The sequence below is a fragment of the Strix uralensis genome, chromosome 10, assembly GCF_047716275.1.
Source record: "Strix uralensis isolate ZFMK-TIS-50842 chromosome 10, bStrUra1, whole genome shotgun sequence".
NCBI lineage: Eukaryota > Metazoa > Chordata > Aves > Strigiformes > Strigidae > Strix > Strix uralensis.
Window position 1 is genome coordinate 5,425,643 of NC_133981.1, and position 23,242 is coordinate 5,448,884.

General features: G+C 40.2%; 1 protein-coding gene across 1 annotated transcript in view; it reads left to right on the forward strand.

Annotated features, from left to right (window-relative positions):
* Nucleotides 1-23,242, forward strand: part of PTPRG (protein tyrosine phosphatase receptor type G) — a 408,233-nt gene that overhangs the window by 268,103 nt on the left and 116,888 nt on the right. The window contains exon 5 of the mRNA XM_074879020.1: nt 1,543-1,638. Coding sequence (XP_074735121.1) covers nt 1,543-1,638 — 96 coding nt within the window. The remainder of the gene's footprint in view (nt 1-1,542; nt 1,639-23,242) is intronic.

Sequence of the window (23,242 nt, forward strand, 5' to 3'; positions counted from 1 at the left end):
CACAGCACAATCTTGGAAAAACCCAAACAGCCCCAAACAAGTTATTGGTGCCAGCAGAGCATTTGCCTGCAGACAGACTTGCAGGAGCGAGCAGTGGTCAGACTGGCAGTGTGATGGGGGGCACGGACACTCTCAGCTAGCCCTTATGTCTCTATTTAACTGTGCGCTGTGTGGCTATTTCTTGTCACGTAGTAATGCTGTGAAAAGCCTGAATAGGTCAGGTAACGAGTGATGGGCAGCAGAGAAGCAGGAGTGAATGCACAGGTTCAGGTAAGAGGCCAGTGGTAGAGAAGCCTGATGGGTCCGTTCCTGTTTCATAGCCAGGAATGGATTTTTTTCCTGGAGTCAGTGTGCATGAGTGAGCATACGCATTGGCCAACTGTCCTGCAGTAGTATTGCCCCCATGGATACACTAGCGCTGGTTTGGATTGTGAAATCCGTCCGGGAGGATCCCTGAATGGCCCCAAGAGCAACCTCTGCGACACCCGGGTCTTGTGCTTGGCTGTTATATCAGACACATATTTTTAATTTGTAATGTGTAGAGCACACATACAACAAATGTTACCAATACTGAATTTATTCTGTGAAAATGTACACACCTTCACGGTGTAATGTTGAGAAGGGAGCATTGCATGTTTTGGATGTAAACCGGATCCTTTAGAGCAAATCATGGCTGATACAGATGGACTAACACTAGGGGCTGCTTTGGGAGTGGAGAGGTTGAACAACTGCTGGAGAAGCAGCAGTGTGTTAGGATGGCTGGCAGAAGTGGGAGCTCAGCTAATGCAGTAAGTGGAATTGTTCAACAGCAGAGTATATGAAAGAAGCTATTTCTTGGTTCTCCCATATTTGCATAACTCAGACATTTGCTGTTTCGGGGTAATCATTGTTCTCACCTGCTTTCACTTTGGGTTTGCATAATTATTAATATTTATTATTCATCCTAAAATGACATCAAAATATCTGGTTTTGTCTCATACTTTTTGCCAAGTACTAACGCTTTGGAAATAAAAGTCATGAAATTTACTGAAGTCAGGGAGAAATCTGACCCTAACTGATAGTCCTGAATATCAGAGGCTCATAAAAATGCATTGCTACAGAGACAGACTTTTATCTTACAAATTGCTTTAGGAGTAAAGGAATAACTCTAAACGTTGAAATCCTTTTCAAAAATTCTCTATGGTTTTTGAGATAAATATGTTTAGCACATTTAACAGAGCAGGAGATGAGCCTGCAATGAGCAAAGAAATGAAGAGATCCTGGCAGAAGGCACAAAAGTTTACCATCTAAACAGACTGACCATACTGTTTATCCTTGGGTTTGGTATTAAAATGCATTGCATTGACTCTGTTCCCTGGTTACTGTCCCAGTAGGGCAGTCAGGCTATTAATCAAGATGCTAGTAAAACAATATTGTTCAGCAGAATTCCTTTATCTCAGGTTCATAACACTGGGTTTATGTACGATGTGTATGCATTGCCTCATTTGAAAGCTGTATGAATCAACACTAATGTGATTTTGTTGTTGTTTTTAATTTTTACAGATGCAGATTTACTTCTACAATCCTGATGACTTTGACAGTTTTGGAATAGCAGTTCTAGAAAACAGGGTAGTAGGAGCCATGGCCATCTTTTTTCAAGTAAGTTTAAACAAAGGCTATATCCATAAACCGAAGCATTCACCAAGTACTATTTAATTCATTGAATTGTTTCAAACTTAATGGATGCATCTGTTTTCTTGTTCCCACCTGTCTAAGTGAAAGATATTTCATATTGTCTATGTGTGATTTAAAATGTAAGTAAGTATATTTAAAAACATAATGAAAAATTTTGCATGAATTGTTCTGATTTTATAGCTGCTTTACAGATGCAGATTGGAGAACACATTTATCATGGAACTTCCTTCACTGCTGAAGCACATTGTTGTGGTCCCTGGAATACTAACAAACCAACATGAACTGGTTCTGTTTAGAGAAAACTTAAAATTCAAACATAGCTTGAGAGAAAATTAATCAATAAGTTTCATCAATCTTATCTGTAGCAGTTTCTTCTAAATTGTCATAGTAACAAGTTCTTGAACAGCCCAGGTTTCCAAATGAGTGAATTTATGCATCCCCTTTTTTAAAATGCATCCTCAAGAGCGTGACTGCTCAATTAGCTCATTTGTTGGTTCGACACACTCAAGAACTGCAGCGTGGTGTAGAGACCGCTGCTTGCGATGGCTCGCAGGTCAAGCCACGTGGCAGTGGTGTTCAGCAATGTGGGCTTTTTGTCATGTTGCATCAGAAACTGAGTTTTTCCTTTCTGACTCGAGGGTGAATTGAATGGAGGCTGTTGGAGCAACTCCATACCACCAGGCTGTCACAGGCAGTAAAGTGGCTAATGAAGATTTGAAATATCTCAAGGTGTTGCTTTTTCAAAGGAGAGGAAAGGAGGGAGGGAAGATTAAGGGAAAATGCTGGTCGTCTGTGAGATTTCACACTATTTTTTACTGTGGAAGAAAATGATCTTACTGTTATCTTTGTGAAGCCAGATAAAAAAGAATATGCAAGTACCCATATGTAAATACCTCCCTTTTTCTTATGATGTTAGAGTGACAAGCCTGACTCTCCTGCTCAAATTAAGTAAGGTTGTCTTTTTCCATGTTACTGATTTTGATCAAATGCTTTGATAAGGAGAAAAGGACGGATCCTTGTATTGCATAAATTGCTGTAACTGTGCTGACATCAGGCTAGTGGAAGTAGGCATGTTAAATTCATCACTGTTGAATTCTGAGCACTTCTGTGGCGTTTCATGTTAGGGTAAAGTTGGTGGAGCTGCGATAATTTACAGTGTCATAGCAGGATGATTCCCCAGGCTTCTTAATCTTGATGAGCTGTGGGAAGCATTGGGCAAATTGAATTTGGCCTTGAAAGTCAGAAGTTTAGAAACAGAACAACTAAAGGCACTGTTACTTGATTTATACTGCAGTGAATAGCTGCACGTTTTGGGCGTGTGCTGTGTCAGAAAGAGCATGTGTTATGCCACGGTGTGCAGTACATGTGGCATCATCTGTCTGGAATTTAATTGCTAAATTACCCCGATGTGCTTCATATAAGCCATGTGAAGCATTGCCCCATGTCGCACCATTTCCTAGTCCATATATGACATTTATTCCATAAACCTTGTTTTTAGAGGATCTTAAAATTGTAACGGGACTGTGTTTTGTATTCCCCACCTTCAAAGCCAGGTGCTGCGCTTACTGCAAGTCCCACTTTGCACAATTCCAAGGGAGCCATTAAACTCACTAAAAATAACCTAAAATAGTCTGTAACACTGTTAAAAAAGCCATCTTTGATCGTAAGAGACCTCAGGCTCTTTAAGACCACAATCGAGTGTTGCAGTCCCCTCAGGGAAGCAGAAATCTATACTTTTCATCATTTCTAGCCCTGCAGGCCACAGGACATTAGGCTGTAAAGTCTGGATGATGGTGCAGCTGGGCTCCTCTGCTCCAGGAGCCATGAAATCTGAAGCCATTACTGATAAACAGTCTCTGATCTCTTCCAGAGGGTGGGGGTAAGGTAGTGCTTTGGTGAAGTGACCCAGGAACAACCTGGTTTTGGCTGCAATGAAATGGTTTTCTTTTTTTTTGTATTTTTCTTCCCTGCCTTTGGGTCGAAATGATAAATCAGTGGCATCCTGTTAAACTCCTGCGTGTATCATGTCTTCTGGGTAGCTCTGCTCCAAGACAGAAAGCTGCCATGGAAGATTTGTAGAGCCCCAGTCCCCATTCTGGAAGGACCTGTGCTGAATTCTGGCCTAAGGAAACTCTAAGGACTTCAGTGTGGCAGCTGCTATTTTGGCCATCATGAGGGTTTTCTAGAGTTTGTCCCATAGAGCCTGAGTTTTTGTATGTAGGATTATTAATTGATGGTGATAATCCTTTGCAGATCCATACTGTGTTTGACCAAGATGCCATTTTAGTTCTGTCATCTGTGTATCGTATGCTGGAGCTCGTGAACCACGACTTGGTAAAACCTTTACAGACAGTTTCATGCAGAAATATTTGGTCTTCTTCTAGCCTTGTTCTCCAGGGCACCATGCGGATAAGCTTACCATGGCTAGTATTACGTGCAACTAATTTAAAAGCTGTCTTTTAAAACTGATTCTTATTAACTTTTAAATGAAATGTCCCTAAGATGTCCGTGGCCATATTTTGGTTGGCAGCTTTGACTATTCAAGTACTAATTTTATAGTTTGCTATGTTCCAGAGCTCTGGTCCCATCTCTAACTCGTTTATCTAGAACACAGTTTTATAAAATTGTAGCCATAGAGGTCATACTGTTTTTGACAAATACATTGGAAAACTGAACTGTGCATGCTTTTCTGTATAAACATTTTAACACAGAAATTATTGGATAGGTTTGCCATGAAGTCAAGACTTGGATTTTTGCAAATGCGTTAATGCTGTGTTGGAATGAATGTGTACTGCACTGACTGAGTTTATAGTCTGGCAGGTGTTCTTTGTTTGACTGATGTTCACAAATGTTCCTTTGAAAATCAGGTTCTCCAGTGAGTGAACATTATACTGAACTATATAATTATTGGTGAAACATTAAATAATTAAGAACCCTCTTTCCTCCTTTTAAATAATTTAACTTGGGCTATATAAGAATTTTCCTTCTTGAATTCACTGTTTCAGGGGCAATTTCCAGGTAAAGTACATTGGTTCTGAACTTGGATAATTGAAGCACTTGGAACTTTGTTGTAATTGCTAATTAAATCTATGCTTTTCTCATTGCTTTCATTGTAAACTCTGTTGATAAATTCTATTTTTGTTTGAATGCTGCAGGTCTGTTGACCTGACAAATAAAAAAATATTACTAGTTAAAATCAGGAAACAGTTCTTGCACATACAAACTGCTATAATTGCTCATCTCTATTTCATTGTGGATAGACACTCCGAGGGTCTCACATAAAATAGCACTGTGGGGACTTGGTAGTAGGTATTCTCAATATGCAAATGAGATGAGCTGCCCTAAAATCTCTAACTGGTCTCTGAAAGCTGTTTTTCGCATTGGAGTAGAAGTTGTACAGTGAACAGGTATGTTGAGGTAAAGGGTTCCATAATACTTGGTCCCTTTTCTGACCATAGCATCACTTCAAGCATCATGCTGGGGACTGTTGTGTGTACAGGGGAGTGCAGCAAATAACAAAGCAACAGATGATTTGGCTCTGGTGAAAATTTCCGCAGACTTTTGTTCTGTATCTGTATATTTGGGGCAGAAAAAGGTGCCTCACTGTGCAAAAACCAAACAACAAACAAACAAAGCTTTCACTGTGCCATGGTGTTTCATTCAAGATCCTCTCTCACCCTCACTGAGGCCCAGTGAGTGTAGTAGAGGAGCAAAGTGACTTAGGAACGTCTGATTTTTTTAGTTCAAATTACTTAGCTGGAACAAGCTGAAAAGGGGAGAAGGGAACTCCAGCCTGCTGGTGTCACATATAATGGTTATGAAAACCCAGTGAGAGTGGGGAAATCAGTGGGAAAAATGACTTTTTTCTTAAAGTGGGAATGTCTGCAGAAAAAAGTCAATATGTTTCAAGAGGGAGAGGGGATCAGGGTATTAAACAGCAATGTGAGTGAAAAACCTCTTGCGGGGGGGTTGTTGCTAAAGAGAACTCACTTGCTATTTTAGCAAAAATCCAAATCTTCTGGAGACAAATGAGAACATGCCTATGATTTCTGTTTGCCTTCTGACAAGCTTTTCAGGAGAAAAAAATAGGACCTTTCCTGTCAGTATTGGGGTTATTTGGTGTTTCTCAAAGTGAAACTAGGGCTAGTAGAAGATGTTTGACTTCACATATCCATTACCTCCCACCAACAGTATCCTCTTGCTCTGCAGTAAAGGCTTCTGGGTGTGCAGAAATGGCACCACCACAGTGACGGGACCTGTCTGCAGGGGTTCACTGTTTTGTGAACCTCATAAAAGTTGCCTGTGGCTGCTCATTGAGCCCCACCAATCTGCTGAAACACGTAGCAGATCCCAGTCCAGTAGGGCCCTTCAGTCTCTATTTAAATGATCCTAACTTGAATAGTTGGTGCACGTGCTTAATTTCAGCCTGCATAAGGTTCAACTTGCACTTAATGATATTCTGGCTCCGGGCCTTGGTTAATTGTCAGGCTGAGCCGGTTTTGAAGCAAGCCAGGAGTGGAAGGGAAGGCCCAGATCTCTCACTGGTTCCTGAGTCATCCGTTCGTATGTATACTTGTAATACATATTTACAAGTCACATTTAAAATGAGTAGTTACTTGGATTAAATGCATTCAGACATATTGTACGGCTCTGTTTTAACCATCTAACAATATAATTCATTGCACACTTCACTACTTGCCTTATTAAAGCCAAACTTAAATGTGTTCAAAACAAACATATTGCTTTTGCATTTGAAATATTCATCTTTTGGGCATGCAGTAGATTCATTATGGCAGAGAATACTTCATTCCTTGATTACTGCTGTGAAAAGACACAATACTGATTCCCTAAGCACTCATCAAATATTCGATAGCTCAGAAATTCAGGAGGAGGTGATGGAATTCTTGTTCCTACAGGGAGGGCATATAAATCTGTTTTATTATTTGCAAAGAAAACCATCAGTGATTAGTTACTGTATCTCAGGTACTCAAACAAATCATCTCTAAAGAAGTTAAAGTAAAAATGAATTTTAAAATAACTTTTAGCAATGCTTTCATCATTAAAATTATCTTCATAATGATGAGTGATGTTGATACCTCGATCACTCAAGAGCTTTAGCAGTGAAGGGCTAGATTTTTAAAGGTAATTAGGTACTTGGCAGCAAATATGCAACTAACAGTATTTTCAAAAGTGCATGGGATAAAAATCAAGGGGTTTATAGGTCTTTTACTGGGATGCCATTCTTAATTTTCTTTTCCAATACTAACATTTTTTACAGTTGTTGAAAAAAATACTGTGTAGCACTTTTAACTTTTGGATCTATGTGTGTGCTATTTGCGTGTAAATGTCTTACTATCTCAGGTATGCAGAGATTTGTTCTTCAGTAAAACAAATAGTAATTGTGGCCTTGGTTTTTGTAAGAGTTTTTGGTGGTAGTTCTTCTTCGTGAAAGTGATCAATAACTCACTTTTCACAGGGACCTGAATGAGCTAAACACAGAATAAATTGGTGAAACATCATCAAAGCCATTGAATATTTGGCACAAATATGCTTTTTTTAATGTATATTTCTCAAATAACAGAATTCAGCTTTTAACTTTCCTAGAAGCCTTTTTCTTTCCTCCTCTTCTCTTTCATTCACTGTTTCATGTGTTTGCCATCATAACTAAATAAATTCAGTGAATAAGTGCTTTAAATCCAGTAGCCATTGAGAAAACCGTATCTGGCAGGAGACGTTCCCATGTCCTCATCTCAATTCCTGGCAATTCCCTAATTCCACCTCTCCTTTACTGTAATGCTTTTTAAAAGTCTGAGCAAAACTAGCTTGATTTTGAAAATGAGAATGGAGAAGGAGGTGTGCACTTTTCGTGAAACATTATATCCACCTACATAAAGCGTAATCAGTGCTTGAGTGTTTAGGCAATATCTTAAAGGTGATTTGCAGTAGTTCAAGTAACATGTAGCATCATTAACATGCAGGGCATCATCCAGAGTCATTGAGAGGCTTTTCATTTATTTTAATAGACTTTAGATACATGTAAAGACCTTAAAATTAAATTACAGTATTAATTCTTTTAATGGTTACATTAGAATCCGTGGTGTTTTATTAATAGTAGCTTATGAATAATAAAACTATTATTATTGATTAGCAGTATTATTTAGTAATTAGTACAGGTATTTTTTTATTATCTTCATAACATGAAAATGTGTGCAGGCTAAAGCTACTTATTCAGTGCATTTGGAAAGTATAATTTATATTTGTCAAAGTGTATGCGTATATACTAGTAATTCTCCATGTAACAGAAGACAAGCAAAACAATTTGAAGTGTGTTCTTACTAAGTCCAGTTTCCTAGCATTTTGAAGTTCTGGCAGCTGTTTAAAACCATTAGTTGTTACTAATAAAAGCAGTACTAGGGCCTTTAAATGATCAAAGAATAATATAGAGATACAAAGTAGCTACCCTGACATAAAAAGACCAACAAGTCAGAGTAAACAGGTATGGTCAGTAAAGCACTGAGAGTTCATTTTTCTGAGAAACACCTTGTACAATACAGGTAATGATGTATAGTAATATGAAGCAACTCTGGAGCAGAAAACGATTCTCCCAATTTGCTGGTAAAAAAATGGAGATAAATTTATCAAAAGACAAAAGTGATTTTGTATCATGGAGAATTTAAATAGGAAATTATGAGAACTTCTTAAAGTCCATTAGATTTGAGTTGAGTTCGGTATGTGGATGGCACTGAACAGCCTCCAAAGGTGGTCAGTTTAGCCAAAACATGCAAGTTTGGGTGCCTAGCAATAAGTATTCACGTTGATCAAAAAACTTGCACTGAAATGCTTTTGATTGGAAGTTGGGTTTGGGTAGAAGACAAAAATTTACGGAAAGTGTCTGTTTCTAAAAAATTTATTTTACCTTTCCATTAAAGAAAACAAAAATAATTTGTAAACTAAGCCCAAAATTCAAAATTCAACTTCTGTTGAAAGTTTCTTTGGGAAATATGAATATTTTTGAATATTTTATGTAAAAGAAGAAAGAAAGGGGAGAACAGATGGAGAATAGCTCTGTGAGTAAAAAAAATATATATATATATCTCCAGTTTCAATTTTGGTGCTTATTGAGTTTCAAGTGCTTAACAGTGAGTCTTCAGCTTTATTCTGATCCATACCTTTACCCAGATTGGTCATGTTTCAGATGTTTTTTAATAGCAAACTTGCTGTTTACGGCAGAGATTTTTTTTTTAAATGAAGGTTTCTTTTAATAAGGTTCTTCATTCTTTCTTTTAGCACATAAATGAGTAGGCTGACTCTTGAGGGTACTAAGCAAACAATTTCTGCTGAAGTCTTGAGTTTAATCGAGAAGCTTCAAAAGGTTTTTAGCTGTGGAGTAAGATGCTCTTGTGAGATGGGCAGAGCTGCATCTCTTTCTGGAAGATTATTGCTTGAAGCAGGGCAGAGAAGCAGGTGAGGAAGTGGCAGACTGCTGGGGTGAGCCCTGGAACTTCACTGAGCAAAAGTCCTGAGCGCTTTGGGGAGCACAGGATGCTGGGAAGGTGTCAGGGCTGTGACCCAGTGATGTTCATCACTCACATGCATCTGGGCTCAAGAAACGAGGACTTTGTTAGTGGCATGAATTGCACTGAAGAAACACTGGCCTTTTCACCTGTGGAGTTTTTTTACCAGACTCTTCAGTACTCCATATTTTCTGTCCATTGACAACAGCACTGATACGCATTTTTGCTGCGGGGGTCACTGTTCAGAGCAGGGCTCCTGGTAATCCCTCATGTCAAATCCCATACAAACACAAGCAAAGTTTCTCTGGATTTGCAGGGTACCATGAATTCAGGCTTTCTCATTCACATGGCTTCACATTTGTCATGTCTTACCCATGAGAAGGAGCCCACGTGGCTAAATCTAGGACTGCTAAGAGCAGAGGTGTTCACACAGCAGCCTGAACATCCCGAGCAAGTGTGCTTGGAGGAATGAGGTACAAACACGTGAGCGAAAGGGAGGCTGGATTTGGAGGCAGACAGACTGACAGGGCGGCTGAAACAGATCGTTCTTGGAAGCAAACACATCATTCCACTTCTGCTTGCCTGTGTTCTGCCAAGAGGCATTTGCAGTCTCTAGATCATGATGGCTGCAACCTGCTGTGTTGAAACTTTTCTATCCACAGGCTGACTGTGCAGTGTAGAAAGATAATCTACCTTATGTGCACTTATCTTCTTCAGTGCCCAAGCAATCATCTTCCTTCCCCTTCTTCTCTTCAGCTCTGTGAACTCGTTCATGGTATTTTCCAGTAAGGCAGAAGAGCAGGAAGCCAGATTTACGTCAGATGACCTCCAAAATGCAATACTTTCAATTAAAGCCTTTTTGTTAGGTTGAGTTTTAAAGAATATGGGCTGTACAGAAAGCGGTGACATGCAGTTCTTTTTACAGTGCAGAGCGAAATACCAGAATGCACAGAGAGTCTTTGACTTTTATTTTGGTTTTAATCTCAGATATATCTAGAGAAATGCAACTTCCAAAGTGTCTGAAAAAAATCTAATTGAATTAGATGTTGTGTTTTTTTCCAAATGCACTGTAAATTCTTTCTTAACTGCAAAGTCTGAGATCATAACTCACAACTTGTGCTGTCGCTTCTCTGGTTTGGATGCGGTAGCAAGGAGGGTGGCTAACAATGGCGATGGGTTATCGAATGACTTTTGCTTTTTGTGATAAATCACGGTTGGTTGCTGCAATTTATTTAATGGAAACATCACAATTATTGATGCTAGGAAGGAACTGTAAACTTTCTTGCTGTTGAGAGGACTTGGACTCCAAAGTTGTGCAACGCTACAAATTTGAAAAATACTCTCTGTATATTTTGCGGGGTCTCTCCTGAATATCTTGAGCTATCTGTTGTAACTGTTAATGAGAGCTGGTTGTGTGCATTGCATGGGGAATAGATCTCTGCACTCTCTAGTTTTATGTTCATTTGAATGTCAGGATCACTATCTTTCAGTTTACAGCATTGTAAATGTTCTTGACTTGCAGCTTTTTGCTTTCACAATGCTTCTTAATTGATTAATGTATTACGATTAATCCCAAGTGGGATGCCATTATTAACTTGCTTCATTAAATTACATACCAATTTGTTAGCCCTAATTCTCATAATTGTCCCCTTATATTTTAGTGGTTTTATTTGAATAACTTGCGCTAAGAACTGGATCAGCATGCATTTGTGTATTCTTTTGCCTCCCTTCCCTTCCTCTCACCCTTGATGTTCAAAAATGGAGTCAGTTTAGGAATATTTATGGTGTCTAATGTCAGCATCTTAAACACAGCAATTTAGTTCTCTGTGATTTAAAAATATCCTGTCTTAAAAGAAATAAATAATCACTTTTGTAGCCATGCCATAAAAATCTTTAAATTGATAGAAAAATATCTTGTGGAGTTTTCATTACCAGACTCCTGCAAATGACACTTAGATGTCTAATATGTAAAAATTACAGTCGTCAGTCTATAATCTCACCCGCTCTGTGGCTCAGGAAGATTGATACTCAGGAAGTCTGTTGATTATAACCATTAGACTAAAAAACAAATTAGTTCCCTAACTACAGTAATGCTTTTTGCATTTTACTCTGGTGTGCTTTGTTGATGCACCACTTTGTTGTTTTATCAAACATCACAAAGCAGACCTAGAGCTGGATGCCGTGAAAGCTGCGTCAAAGTGGAGGGACCCCCAGCCTTCACGCAGGCCCCCATCACTCGCCTGTTTGCTTTAGGGGAGGGACAACAGCTCTTTGTAGAGTCTCTGTGTCTTTGAGCATTGGGAAGCTATTGAACATGGCTTGTTTTCTTTGCTGCAAGTACCTTTTCTCCTCTCTGTGATAACAACGATTGCTTCATCCCCATCCTTCTTACATGTTCCAAGTCTGGTGCATTTCGACTTGACTTTTTTTGTTTAAGAAAAAGAGAGAGAAAGAGAAGCTGGAAATAAAGCATCTGGTTTTTGCTATCCAAGTCTTCGGAGAGTTTTGCTAGAATTGGTCTTAGTTACAGAATCAAAGGAGACATAAAGCTGTATGTTCATATCCTTTTCTTTCTCCTCTCTCCCAAACACAGCAGCTGCCTCTGATAACTCCCTGCTTTCTCCCTGTTGTTAAACATCCAGCCTGGATTCCAGGAAGATTGTTTTTTATGTCTGTCTGCCTACCATTTTTTAAATTTAATTTGATTTCTTTTTCTGCAAAAACCATCCTCTGTAGGAGGATTTGTACCCCATTTGTCTCTCAGAGGACTAATCATGTATATTACATGTGGTTTACATTCATGGGGTGTAGGTGGAGAAATCTAACATTTAAATCAGGAAACTCCAGCTCTCCAGTCCATGTGTTGCCCAGTTCTGCAGGATTTTGCACAGGATTTACCCCTTAGAAAAATGACACTTGTTTTCATTCTCTGTATCTTCCATGAAACTGTAGAGTCTTCATATGTCTCTGGTTACCAGTTAGTGTTATGGCACATTTTAAGTGGAGGTGAGCACAGGATCTATTCATAAATGATTGCCTAGTTTCACTTTGTACCATAAAAGAGAGATTGGTTGTAAAGTCTGAATATATAAAATAGATGGGTAAAATTGGGGCTTCCTTTGCCTTTAGATCTTCTGGCTCAGATGAAAAAGTTATTCTTATTAAATTTAAGCTGTTCTGCCTGAAGAATTATTACTGTAGTTCTCAGATATAACAGTGCCAAGTTTCTCCAAGTATTGGCAATAATAAACAATGCAAGCTTCAGACAGAATTTCCTGGGTAGCATACCAAATGTTCTAGAAAACCTTCTCGGACAGCAGCTAATACATTTTTAATACAAATAAAACATAATTCTTTAGTCTCATTTCAGTTTGATCCCTAAGGTAGAAAAAGTATACCAACTATGCATAATTTATGTATTTGTTTGAAGTGTTTACCCAGATACTCCATTCATAAAGTCTCTTTTTGTTAATAGGTTGCTGTGAGATGTAAGAGTCACTTAGGGCTCACATTGTACAAATAAATGGAACGTGTCATTTTTGTACAATCAGTGAGGTGGTTACGTAGTCATCCTAATTCTGCCTTCATCTGCGCTGCCCACCCCATCCATCCTTAGCCAAGTCATGGAACAGGTCTGGCTGAAATGCTGGTATGTTTTTCCCAGATCAAATGCGATGTGAAAGCATGGAAGCATGCATGGGAGGGAAGAGGAGCGATTGGGAGCAGAGGGTGCTGCCCACCCCCTTTGGGGACAGCATGGCTTGGTGTCAGGTTGGCGTGTTCATGTAAGCACCACGCCAGTTATTACTAATGAAATGTGGGGTTTCCTGTATAATTCCTAAATATTACACATGATGCAGAGCAAGCATGCAGGAAAATATCCCTCAGTAATTTAATCTATCCTAAATTACTGTAAATCCCGTGTTACAGATTACTGCTGGAGAGTCGAGTTGTTGCTGGTTTTTGTCATCTGTAGTTTCTGTGCTGCAGGACAACTGTGGGAGAGATGATTATCGAGGGTTTTCTGAGACGGTGGTTTTCTTTCCAGGGGTCAAAGAAAGGCAATGAGAGTAAATCAGAGTCTAGTCTGGTCGCTTTCTTTATGTCTTTGTACAGAGGTAGACATTTGTATGTATGGCTGATGGCTTAACTGATAATGCTGATGGCATATCACCCCCCAAAATAATTCTGCAGTCGAGATGGCGGCTTGCCCAGAGCAATCCTTGTATCTGATGTTTTACCTCCTGTGAATCTAAATCAGAAATCTTCAAGTTCGTAGGGTGGAGATGAGGGTGTGTAAACCTGGGAACCCTTTTACAGCATAATTTTAGTAGCTTTCAGATGTATCTTTGACATCCGAGATTCACTGAAAAGCTCACTAATCTGGCTGAGGTGATGAGTCTGAACCGAGCTAAATGGTCCCGGTTTGCATAATATTAAACCTCCCTTTGTTTTAAGTTCAGGTGTGCTTGTATCAGGGTTCCTGGAACAAAACCAGCAAAGAAGCTGGGATGTGCTTTTATGCACATTAAGCTCCACTGGAGATAGATGAGAGTCAAGAATGCCAATCACCATCTTATTCTATGCTGAAAATTGAAATATGTGTTAAATAAAGATTGCTTAAATCTGTTCACAGCACCTCTGAACAGTGAGTTTTCAGAGGCTTGCAAGATGGAGCAGGATTTTTCCTCTGAGCTTACGGTGTTTGCAACTGTTTCACAGCTCTGGGAGCACTGAGAAGCCAAAGAAGAGCTGCCTGGCTGATACCATCAGAAAAGTATTTAGCTACTGATTGTAACCGTACCATTTCTGCACATCAAAAATGCATTGTAATGTAGTCATTATCAAGAGTAAAAAGACTTTCTGAAAGAAGGTATTGGTTTTGCAACATGCGTACTGTATCAAATGAAGCCTAACTGGAGATTTGGCAAACTGCTCTTTATGAGTAAAGTAAAATGATGTACCACATTAGAAAGTAGCTTGGTTATTAGAAAGCTCAGTCTTGCTCCTGATAAAATGGATTTTTTCAGCATAAAATTCATCTTTACTTGCTGTGAGAATATTGCTAAAAGAGATTAACTTTGGATTTCAGTGTATTTTATAGTGTGTCTCGTGTTATTTTAAGGCTGTAAATATATTAGCTGATCTGTTAGCTTCACTTAAGTTACTGCTTTCTGGCTTTTTGAAGAAATAGGATCATGTTATGCAGGAATCAGGATGATTGAATTAAATCACCCCTTTTGATATTTATTTTCCCTCAGGATCATGCTACCAGATCAATATTTAAAAACAGCTATATGGGTAAGCATTGATTAGAAAGCAAAGCTCCATAACCCTAACAGCTAAGCTAGTAAATTTTTTTGAGTGTTTTATCTGTGGTTTGTATGGCATTATGCACATGCCTGTGTATTAGAAGCAGTCAACATAAAATTACTTTCTTACTCGTCCTCCCCCTCTGCGTACCTTGCCACCTGGCAAACCTTCTTTATCATGTCTAGATCCTATAAAAACATCTAACATAATTTGAAATGCTCTTGTGTGAAACATGATTAGACTACATCAATCACTTTTCAAAGATTTTTTTTTTCTGCATTTTGTATTCTAAACTGCTAAAACCACATGCTTTTATATCCTGCTTCATTTTGTGGAAGACATGAGCAGACAGATAGTTCCCCATCTTGGGTGAACCAGTCTTGTTAAGTACTCTCCCAAAGTGCATACCAGTCAAATTAAGCTTTAAGTTAACGTTTCGGAATGCTTTCCCCTTGCCAACTCATTACCGGTGATATGGCTAAGCAAAATGTTGCCTTCTGCTATTCTAGATATCTACAGAGATGTATTGTATTTCAGCTAATAAGCTTACCTTCTCTAATAGCACGTGGCTTACCCCGCCTTATGGCTAGACTTGTCTCTTCTCATAACTTGGGCAGAGAATTAAAGGCCAGAAGTAAAGCTGTCTTTTAAGCCTGTCTAGGTAGAACTGTTTGGTGGTTCCTCTGTTGTGGATGGAAACACCCATCATTTTTGAGTCTGAACTTGTTCGTTATCTAGACCTGCTCTGCACTATCCCTCAGGTCAATACCGATACCTGTCTGTGGACAGATGGTGGTGGGAGAGAGGGGGGTGATGCCCGGGCAGGTGGCACCACCTCAGTGTGCTGCAGGGCCATATGGGCATTTGGGTTTTAGAGAAACTTGGTCTGTGCATGCAATACAGCTGGCTGCTACCACACCTGTCTAATAGAGTTGCTGAAAGGCTATATAAATTCATGCTGAACTATGGAGATTATCTCTGTCAGCTGTTCTTGTGTCAGAAGCAATTTTTTTTAATGCTGCATTTATGTCGTAAGTGCCCAGCCTATGCCTACCTTTCAGAAAGTACCCTCTTTCTTCCTTCATTACTGCTGGCGTTGCATCTGAGGCATATAACTAGTGTCTTACCCCTAAAAATAGAAGATTTTTGAATGCCTTCCTTATCATGCCATATATTAAAATGTTTGCTGCCCCCCTTAAATCTGTAGACAGAGCTGCAAATGCAGGCACATCCTACCAGTGTGCTGGGGTTACAGGCCAGTCTGCAGAGAACATGGGATGCTACGGCATCAGGCTTCCAAGCACTGGTGCTGGCTGCTGTTAGCTCTGGAAAATCTCTCATCCTCACAGCAGCCATCAGCACAGCGCTTCTCCTGTGCATGTCACAGCTGGGCTGGAATTCAAACTGTGTTGGGTCTCAGGCATTTTGGGGAGAATTGCCTGTGCAACCTGACAGTGAACATGTCCCTCTGTGCCAGCCCTCTGAGGATTGCCCTTACAGAGCATTGGCTTTTTAGCTCATTCCATACAGCTCAAGCTTTTGACAGGGAAAAGCCTAATGCAGGTTGTGGTGTCAGTCACAGGTGGTCACATGAGGGTGGTGACATCAAAGGACTGTGCAGCCTGCCAGGTTTTGAGAAAAGAAATAAGAAACTTTTCTAGAGGTGGATACCAAAACTGGGGTCATGGCAAAGCATGTGCCAAGAGCCTGGATGCTTCAGCTGACTTGCCCACATTGGTGTTAGGATCGTAAGCAGCGTACATAGTCTGTGGACACCCAAGAGTTAAAGCGCTGGGGTGTGAAGAGAAGTAAAAGTGAAGGGAGAAAACACCTCAAATTAATAGGCAGGTTCTCTGGCAAGCAGATTCAGAAAGTGTGTGAGAGACAAGAGATGGAAGACTCTTCCTGAGAGCATTCCTGTGTACACCCACCTGCAGGAAGCGTCTTACACTGCTTTGGGTCAGACTAGACTTGTTCAAAGAGCACCTTTTGTTCTAACTATGTTTTAAGTTTTGTTTTAAATTGTATTCAGTTGCATTTTATTTCTTCTCTCATACCTTTCCCTGAGACTTAGGGATTCTGACAAATTTGAAGTTATATCCTGTTTAGAAGGAGGGCTTCCTGACCAGAGACAGCTTGAAAAACCCCTCCATAGATGGGTCATGCTCCACAGGAGCATCGGAGAGCTCTAAGAGGCCCATGGAGTGAAGTCATGAAGGCTAGAACATCCTCAGGAGTTCTGTGGCTTTAAGACTATCACCTACTCACAGTGATTGAATAGCATTCACTTTGCCACTGCTGAAATGTAGAACATCTTGAAACAAGTATACATGTCATGTAAGGTTTTTTTATTTCTTTGTATTTCAAGAGGAAGAAACTGCTGCCACAAACTGAATGTTTCCCAGGCTTTTAATGCACTTGTGTTCTAAGTGCTTTTTTTCTGCACAATAATTTCCCCATTTCCTCTACAAGCCATGGTACTTGTTGAAATGTTTTTGTAAGGAATGGAGTGAGTTGTTGGGTCATTCTAACCAGGTGAAAAATAAACAGCTTGACACACGATCCTCACTGTTGTGTGTAGTGTTACACCAGGTAAAATAGGGGGGGTTTGAGCTGTACTTTTATTGCTGCAGGAACTTGAGGGGCTTAGAAGCAGCCGAGAAAAAAATTGCAGGCCACATCCTGCCACTCTTAATTCAGCAGTCTGAAGGAGTTTGAGATGAGGACTGCCTCATCTCACCTGCTTGTCAGAGCTCTACTGCTGTGACCACCCTGCTGCTGGTACCCACGCTGGCTCAAGGATGTGGCTCTTGGTGCACCTACACTTCATGCCCACGAGCTATGGAGTCCTGGGCAGTCCTGCAGCTGGTGTCCTTGGCACCCTGTCTGCTGGCATCCAAGTTTTCCCTGGACAAGCCCACTCGCCACCCTCAGTAGCCAAGGCTAGTTCTTCTTCCTGCCTCCATGAAGGATGTCCAGGTGGGGGTGGAAGGGCACAGGGACTTCCTTGGCGATGCAGGAGGCAGAGGGTGGAGAGGAGGAGGTGGCAGAGTCGTACAAAGGCGTGTGTGGAAGGGTTTGGGAAGAGACGATGCTGTAGCGTTGGAGGAGACAGAAACAGCTCACTGGGTGGGAAGAGAGAGTGAGGAGGATGTGGCAGGTAGGCGATGGAAGAGGGAGGCAACTCAGAAATGAGAGCGGAGGCAGAAGTGAGGAAACTCTGAGGATTAGCTGGTGCTTTCTGCCTTAGGTACCGTGAGCACTGAACTGTGCAACTTCATAGCATTTTGCAAAGCCGCACACATCTGCAAGAACTTAAATGACACTGAAAATTTACAAAAGGTAAGTAAAAATGGAAGAACTTGCTTGAAAGAGAATTACAAATGCAAAAATGTGTCATAGTTGACAGACTCGTCCTCTTGTGCCAGAAAGTTGGCACAAGTATTAATGAACACCACTGGCCTAACATTGGGTTCTTGTACTGCAAAGATGCCTGGAAGCCTGCGAGCCTTCCCAGCCCGTGGCTGCTACGTTAGACATGGGGAATTTGCTGTGGCAAAAATTCCCGCAGCAGTTTCAGTAGATCAGTTCCCACCAACCTCCTTAAAAATGACGTAAAAGGAATGGCAAGCAAATTACATTGGAGTTTGTTGTTTCAAAGCAGGAGATAAAAAAAATATCTGCCCTGCAACAATTTGTTTTCACTGGATTTCTAATTTAATTGTGAACTGAGGTGTGGCTGTCATTGGGGAAGTGGCTGTGTAACTTAATTGACATTTCTGCATCCTTTGTGTTTGTGACTCATAGATGCTGGCTTGAGTCATCTGGTACTGGCAGGCTGGAGGGAGCTGCTACTGTTGTGGGGAAGTGAGCTGAGGGCAATGCTGAGAGAGAAAAAAAACGAAGACTTTTCATGTAGAATGAAAGAAAGATGTTGGGAAGCTGAGATGACTCCTTTTCTTCATTTTAAAGGGGTGATTATTGTGACCTCTCTCACCAAAATCCATTTGTGTTGGCTGGAAGAGAGGGAAGAGGCTGGAAATCTCTGCTGCATCCTAGGCAAGCTTAGGTGGAGCAATTAAATTACAAACCCCTACAAAATGCTGGGGTCCCAGATGCCCATCTGAGCTGTTCCCTTCCACCCTTTCCATTTTGCCCAGCATGTTTGCTTGTTTAGCCACCAGATTTCATTGTTTTATTTTCAAAAAAAAAAAACCCTGAAGATATTTTTTTCTCAGTTGCACACGTTTGTACCAAATTCAAGCCAGGAGTAGAAGAAAATGAAAGCTAACTTCCATTCTTGGTTTCACAGTTTAGAGTTTAGCCTCTCCAAATGTGTGAAGCTGTATATCAAAGAGTGGGTGCTGTAGGATGATCTGGCTGTAGTGCTCGTTATATTTTTTTCATTACACCATTTCATTTTCCTTCCTACTTAGGTCAAAATGGTTATTTTTACCTAAAAACTCCCGTAAATTGAGCAGATTGTGGAAACTCTAAAAGAGATCCAACTCCTTTTTTTTTTTTTTTAAACTCAGATGGTGAGAACAGTTTATAACTGATGGCAGTTTTTATAAAATAGCCTCCATCCTGATAAAATGTTACCCCCTGGTGTGTCATTTTTCCAGCTGAACTGCTGGTAGGATTGAGAGATCTTGCACACTGCTGCTTAAATAAGTAGACTACATGCTCTATGAAGAAATCATATTATTTTCTCAAAGGAGAACAAGTAGGCTCAGTGCACCAAAATTGCTTTAAATAAACTTGCAGCTACTCTAGCCTTTTTTTGCGCAGCTGCAGATGGTACAGTCTATCAATCAAGCTTTCCCAGCTTTGAGAATCTGCCACTGAAGCTGTCTCTCCTCTGTGTTACAATTACATTTTTGTCTTTTACAGAGCTTTGTATCTTAGATATTCTGTTGCTACTAATCAGATAGTGCTTTTGGGCTGCAGATATCTTTTGGTTTTCTTCGGATATATGAGTATCAAGCTCTTTCAATAATTCATTAATTGAATGTACTATTCACTTGCAGTAAATTAGCTGCATCATGCTTTCGAAGTGCAAGAATACTTTGGGGAAATTAATGCCTACCTTATCAATGGAGTGAACCAAAGTTTGGGCAAACGAGTGCCTTACAAAAAGAAAGGAAAGTGCATTGCTGGCTGTTTCTTAGCATCCTGCTAGTTGCAAATGTTGTGATAGTGAATGGAGGTAATGCTGCGGGGGGAGAGGCTGCAAAGTCTTGCTCAGCTTGGTGAGCTGATCAGTCAGCCACCAGCATGTGTACGCTACACAATCAATGTTTCTATCTGCTAACAAAGAAACTCAGTGTGCACAAACACAGCGTACTCTAAGCTGAGTTATTAAGCTGTACTTAAACTCTGAGTTCCATGCTCCGTAATTTTTTTGAGACGATCTCTTATATTAGCATGTTGCCTTGCAACGTTACCATGTTGCAGATTCTGGTGCATGATCTCCTGAAGTAACCTGTGTTGTGCCTTTGCTCTTTTTATGACACTGATATTTCAGCCAACCTTTGGTGTAAAAGTGACTATTTACGCTTCTTGTATTTTCAAGCATCTCTACTGGACATAATGAAAGTGAAAGTCTCTTATTTGTAACTTAGTTTATCCCATCCTTGTCCTAGGATGTCTGTAACTAACTCGGGTCCAGAAGCAGTAGGTACAAAGCGATGGAGGGGGTGAGCTGTGGTTGAGAGAAGCTGCATTGCACTCAAGCAAAGATGAGGGACAGCCAGAACACCTGACCCCAAAGTTGGTTCAATAGCTTTTAAAACCATTTTGGACTTAAAAAAAAAAAAAAGGAAAAAATGCAGCTTTGCTTTGGCACTGCTTGTTAATATCTCACTGTAGATACCCTACAAAGCTGTGATAAAATATGAAGTTAATACATCACCAGCAAGCTTTCAGTCAGAATGATGTATTATTCAAAGTGGAATTAGCTAGAAGGATCAATGCACACCCATTACTCTATTTAAAATAATCATTGGAAGACTCGTTAACTTTTTTCCCCCCTCTCTTCAAACAACATAGGGAATGAGACATCTAGGAACACCCCCTCCACCAGCATATGCACCTCTATGACTTCAGTATATTTTCGTTCATAGCAGGATCATTAACACCTGAAGGCCAAAACCCAGATTTAACTCAACAGAATTTGCCTTCAAATCACTGAACCTGAAACCAGTTGCCGTAGGCAAAGGCGAACTCAGCTCTAATGCATATTTTTAAAAAATCAAAGGTCATGGCTGTATCTGTGTGAAATAGTGCGTGTGCCAGTGTAAGGTTTGGTGTCACATCTTGCCTGGGTACCTGTTATTCTCTCTGATTTTACACATGAGCAGAAACTTGAAGTATTAAGGGGGCTGTTTCCATTTCTTGTTTTCCCTTACAAATATATTCTGCAGGATTTGGGCAGTCCATTCATTACACAGCAAATGCTTTCTATCTCCCAGCTCACCTCTGTTGGGCTGCAGGCTCTTGGCCAGATTTGTCCTTTTGCATCAACTCATACAGGAGATGTGCAATTATAGCATATATGGGGGAGATAGAAGAAAATATCATCTGTGGAGGAGCAGGAATATATCATTCTTGGATCATTTAGTGCTTGTGAAGGTGAAAAACTTAGAGCACCAAATCTAGCTTATCATTGTGTCGGGAGCTCTGTAGGCATTTTCTTGCCTTCACAGATAGCTCAGTGTGCTGTAGTGTCGACCAGTATCCCTTCTCACCCATCAGTTCTCCTGAAAAGGTCCAAATAAATATTTCCTACTGCATTTCAAAGCAAAACGCATGTAAACTTTTCGTATCTGTTCATCCACATTCCAGATCTAGCTGAAATCTTTCACTTCCCTTTATTCAGAAATGTTTAAGAAATGAGATATTTATCCACAACGAGATTTCACAATGTGGACTTCAAAAGGGAGGGAAGAGAGAGGTGAGACAATGGACTTTGTGCAGAGCAAAAGGGTACATACCACAAAGCCAGGATGTGTATCCTTTCTCAGTGCTGCAGACCTATGCAGGGCTAAAGCATCACCATTCAGAGGGGTTAGGAGTAGGACCTACCCAGGCTGTTAGCGATCTCTGAAATAATTTGGCCCCAAAGACATGAATTTGAAGAGTTTCACAAGCAATATGCCAAGTACTTTCCCTTTGCTGAGAAAAGTATGTTCCCTTTGACTGTGATTATGTTAGATTCTTTGAAATCCTGTTGCTGCAACATTAAAATATATACTGTGTGGCATAATGTTCATATTAATGGGATTCTTCTCATTTCTGTTCTAAAACAGTGAAAATCAGGTCCTTTCCTGCAGAGACTGAGGACTGGCATCTGTCCAACACTACTGAGTTGATAAGAGAATAAATTGTTTAACCATGTTGATTGTCCTGAAACCCTATAGGACAATTTAATATCTGCAACCTAGTTAATTTATAATAGTTTTCTTTTTCTTCTTGGTTGTTTGTACAGAGTGTTTGGAGACTTGAGTATTTGGCTGGCAAGCTGCAGATCTTAACTGCAAGCTGAATGGGAGCTGAAGGTGCATGGTTGGGGGAATATTACCCCTGACTTTCACTGTTGTAATTGAAAGTAGAATTTGACACATTGGCATCTCTCTGTGTCAGCCATTGTCGCTGGCTTCAGCTGCCACAGTTAAGTATGTAGTCATTCATCCTTGGCAGACACTGTCCTTTACAGCACAAGAGGATGGTCTCTGGATGTTAATGCCACAGCACTCGGGGAGCAGCTGGCTATATCGAATTCAAGGCATGCAGATTGTCTTGGCCATTTTACTTAGCAGATGGGTAAGGCTTGATAGATTGAAGATTTAGTTTCCAAGTCAAGGGCCAAATGTTGCAGTGGGAGAGAAAAGTAAATTATATCACTATTCGGAGGGGAAAGGCTCAGGTACTGTATCACAAAATTGTTGCCATTCATTTTCCTCTGACTTGCACAAAATGCATGTCATTTTGCCTTTCAATATAGCCGACTATGGCATTCTCCTTCGTTTTGAGATGCTTTGCAATACTGTCTGTGAGCTCATTTAATGAGCTTGAAAGCAGTTGCTGCAAATTTATGACAGTTTAATAAGTCTAAATGCCAGAGTTTTTCTAAGGTGGAAATGAAAGAGAAATTTGTATTTTGTATCACCCTGAATAGGTGGGTTTTCTTCTGTTCTTTTTTCCCCACACCCTTTTTTTCAATACAACAGATCTATTTAAACATATTTTTTAAAGGAAAGTGTATTCCTTACTCCTGTGCTGTTCAAGCTATTAATATTCACCTACTTTTCACAAGGTGACTGATACCAGGGATCATTTGAGAGCTTTGTGGTGGTTCCCCCAGCCCTTCTCGTGGTGGGAGGATAACCTGGCTTTTGGAGAGGCTGCCCAGAGCAGTGGGACATGGGGGGAGTCTGGTCCTTCGGGCAGGGGTCTTGGAGGTAAGATCTGGTGTTGCTGTGTGGCCTCTCTAACTGCCTCAACATGTATTTGGGGGTTCCCCTTTTTTTATTTGTTATTGTTCCTAAAATAAGCATTGTAAGCTCGAAATTTTTGCCCGAGACTTTTTTTTTCTGCTTTATAGAACTGTTTCCTGCAGAAAGACAGGTCATGGATTACTTACATGACTTTAGCATATGGTTTAAGTTATATAGCATGTGGTATAAATTTGAACGCTTTACAACTGCTGATTTTTGTAAAATTGGAGACTTCAGGAGGTT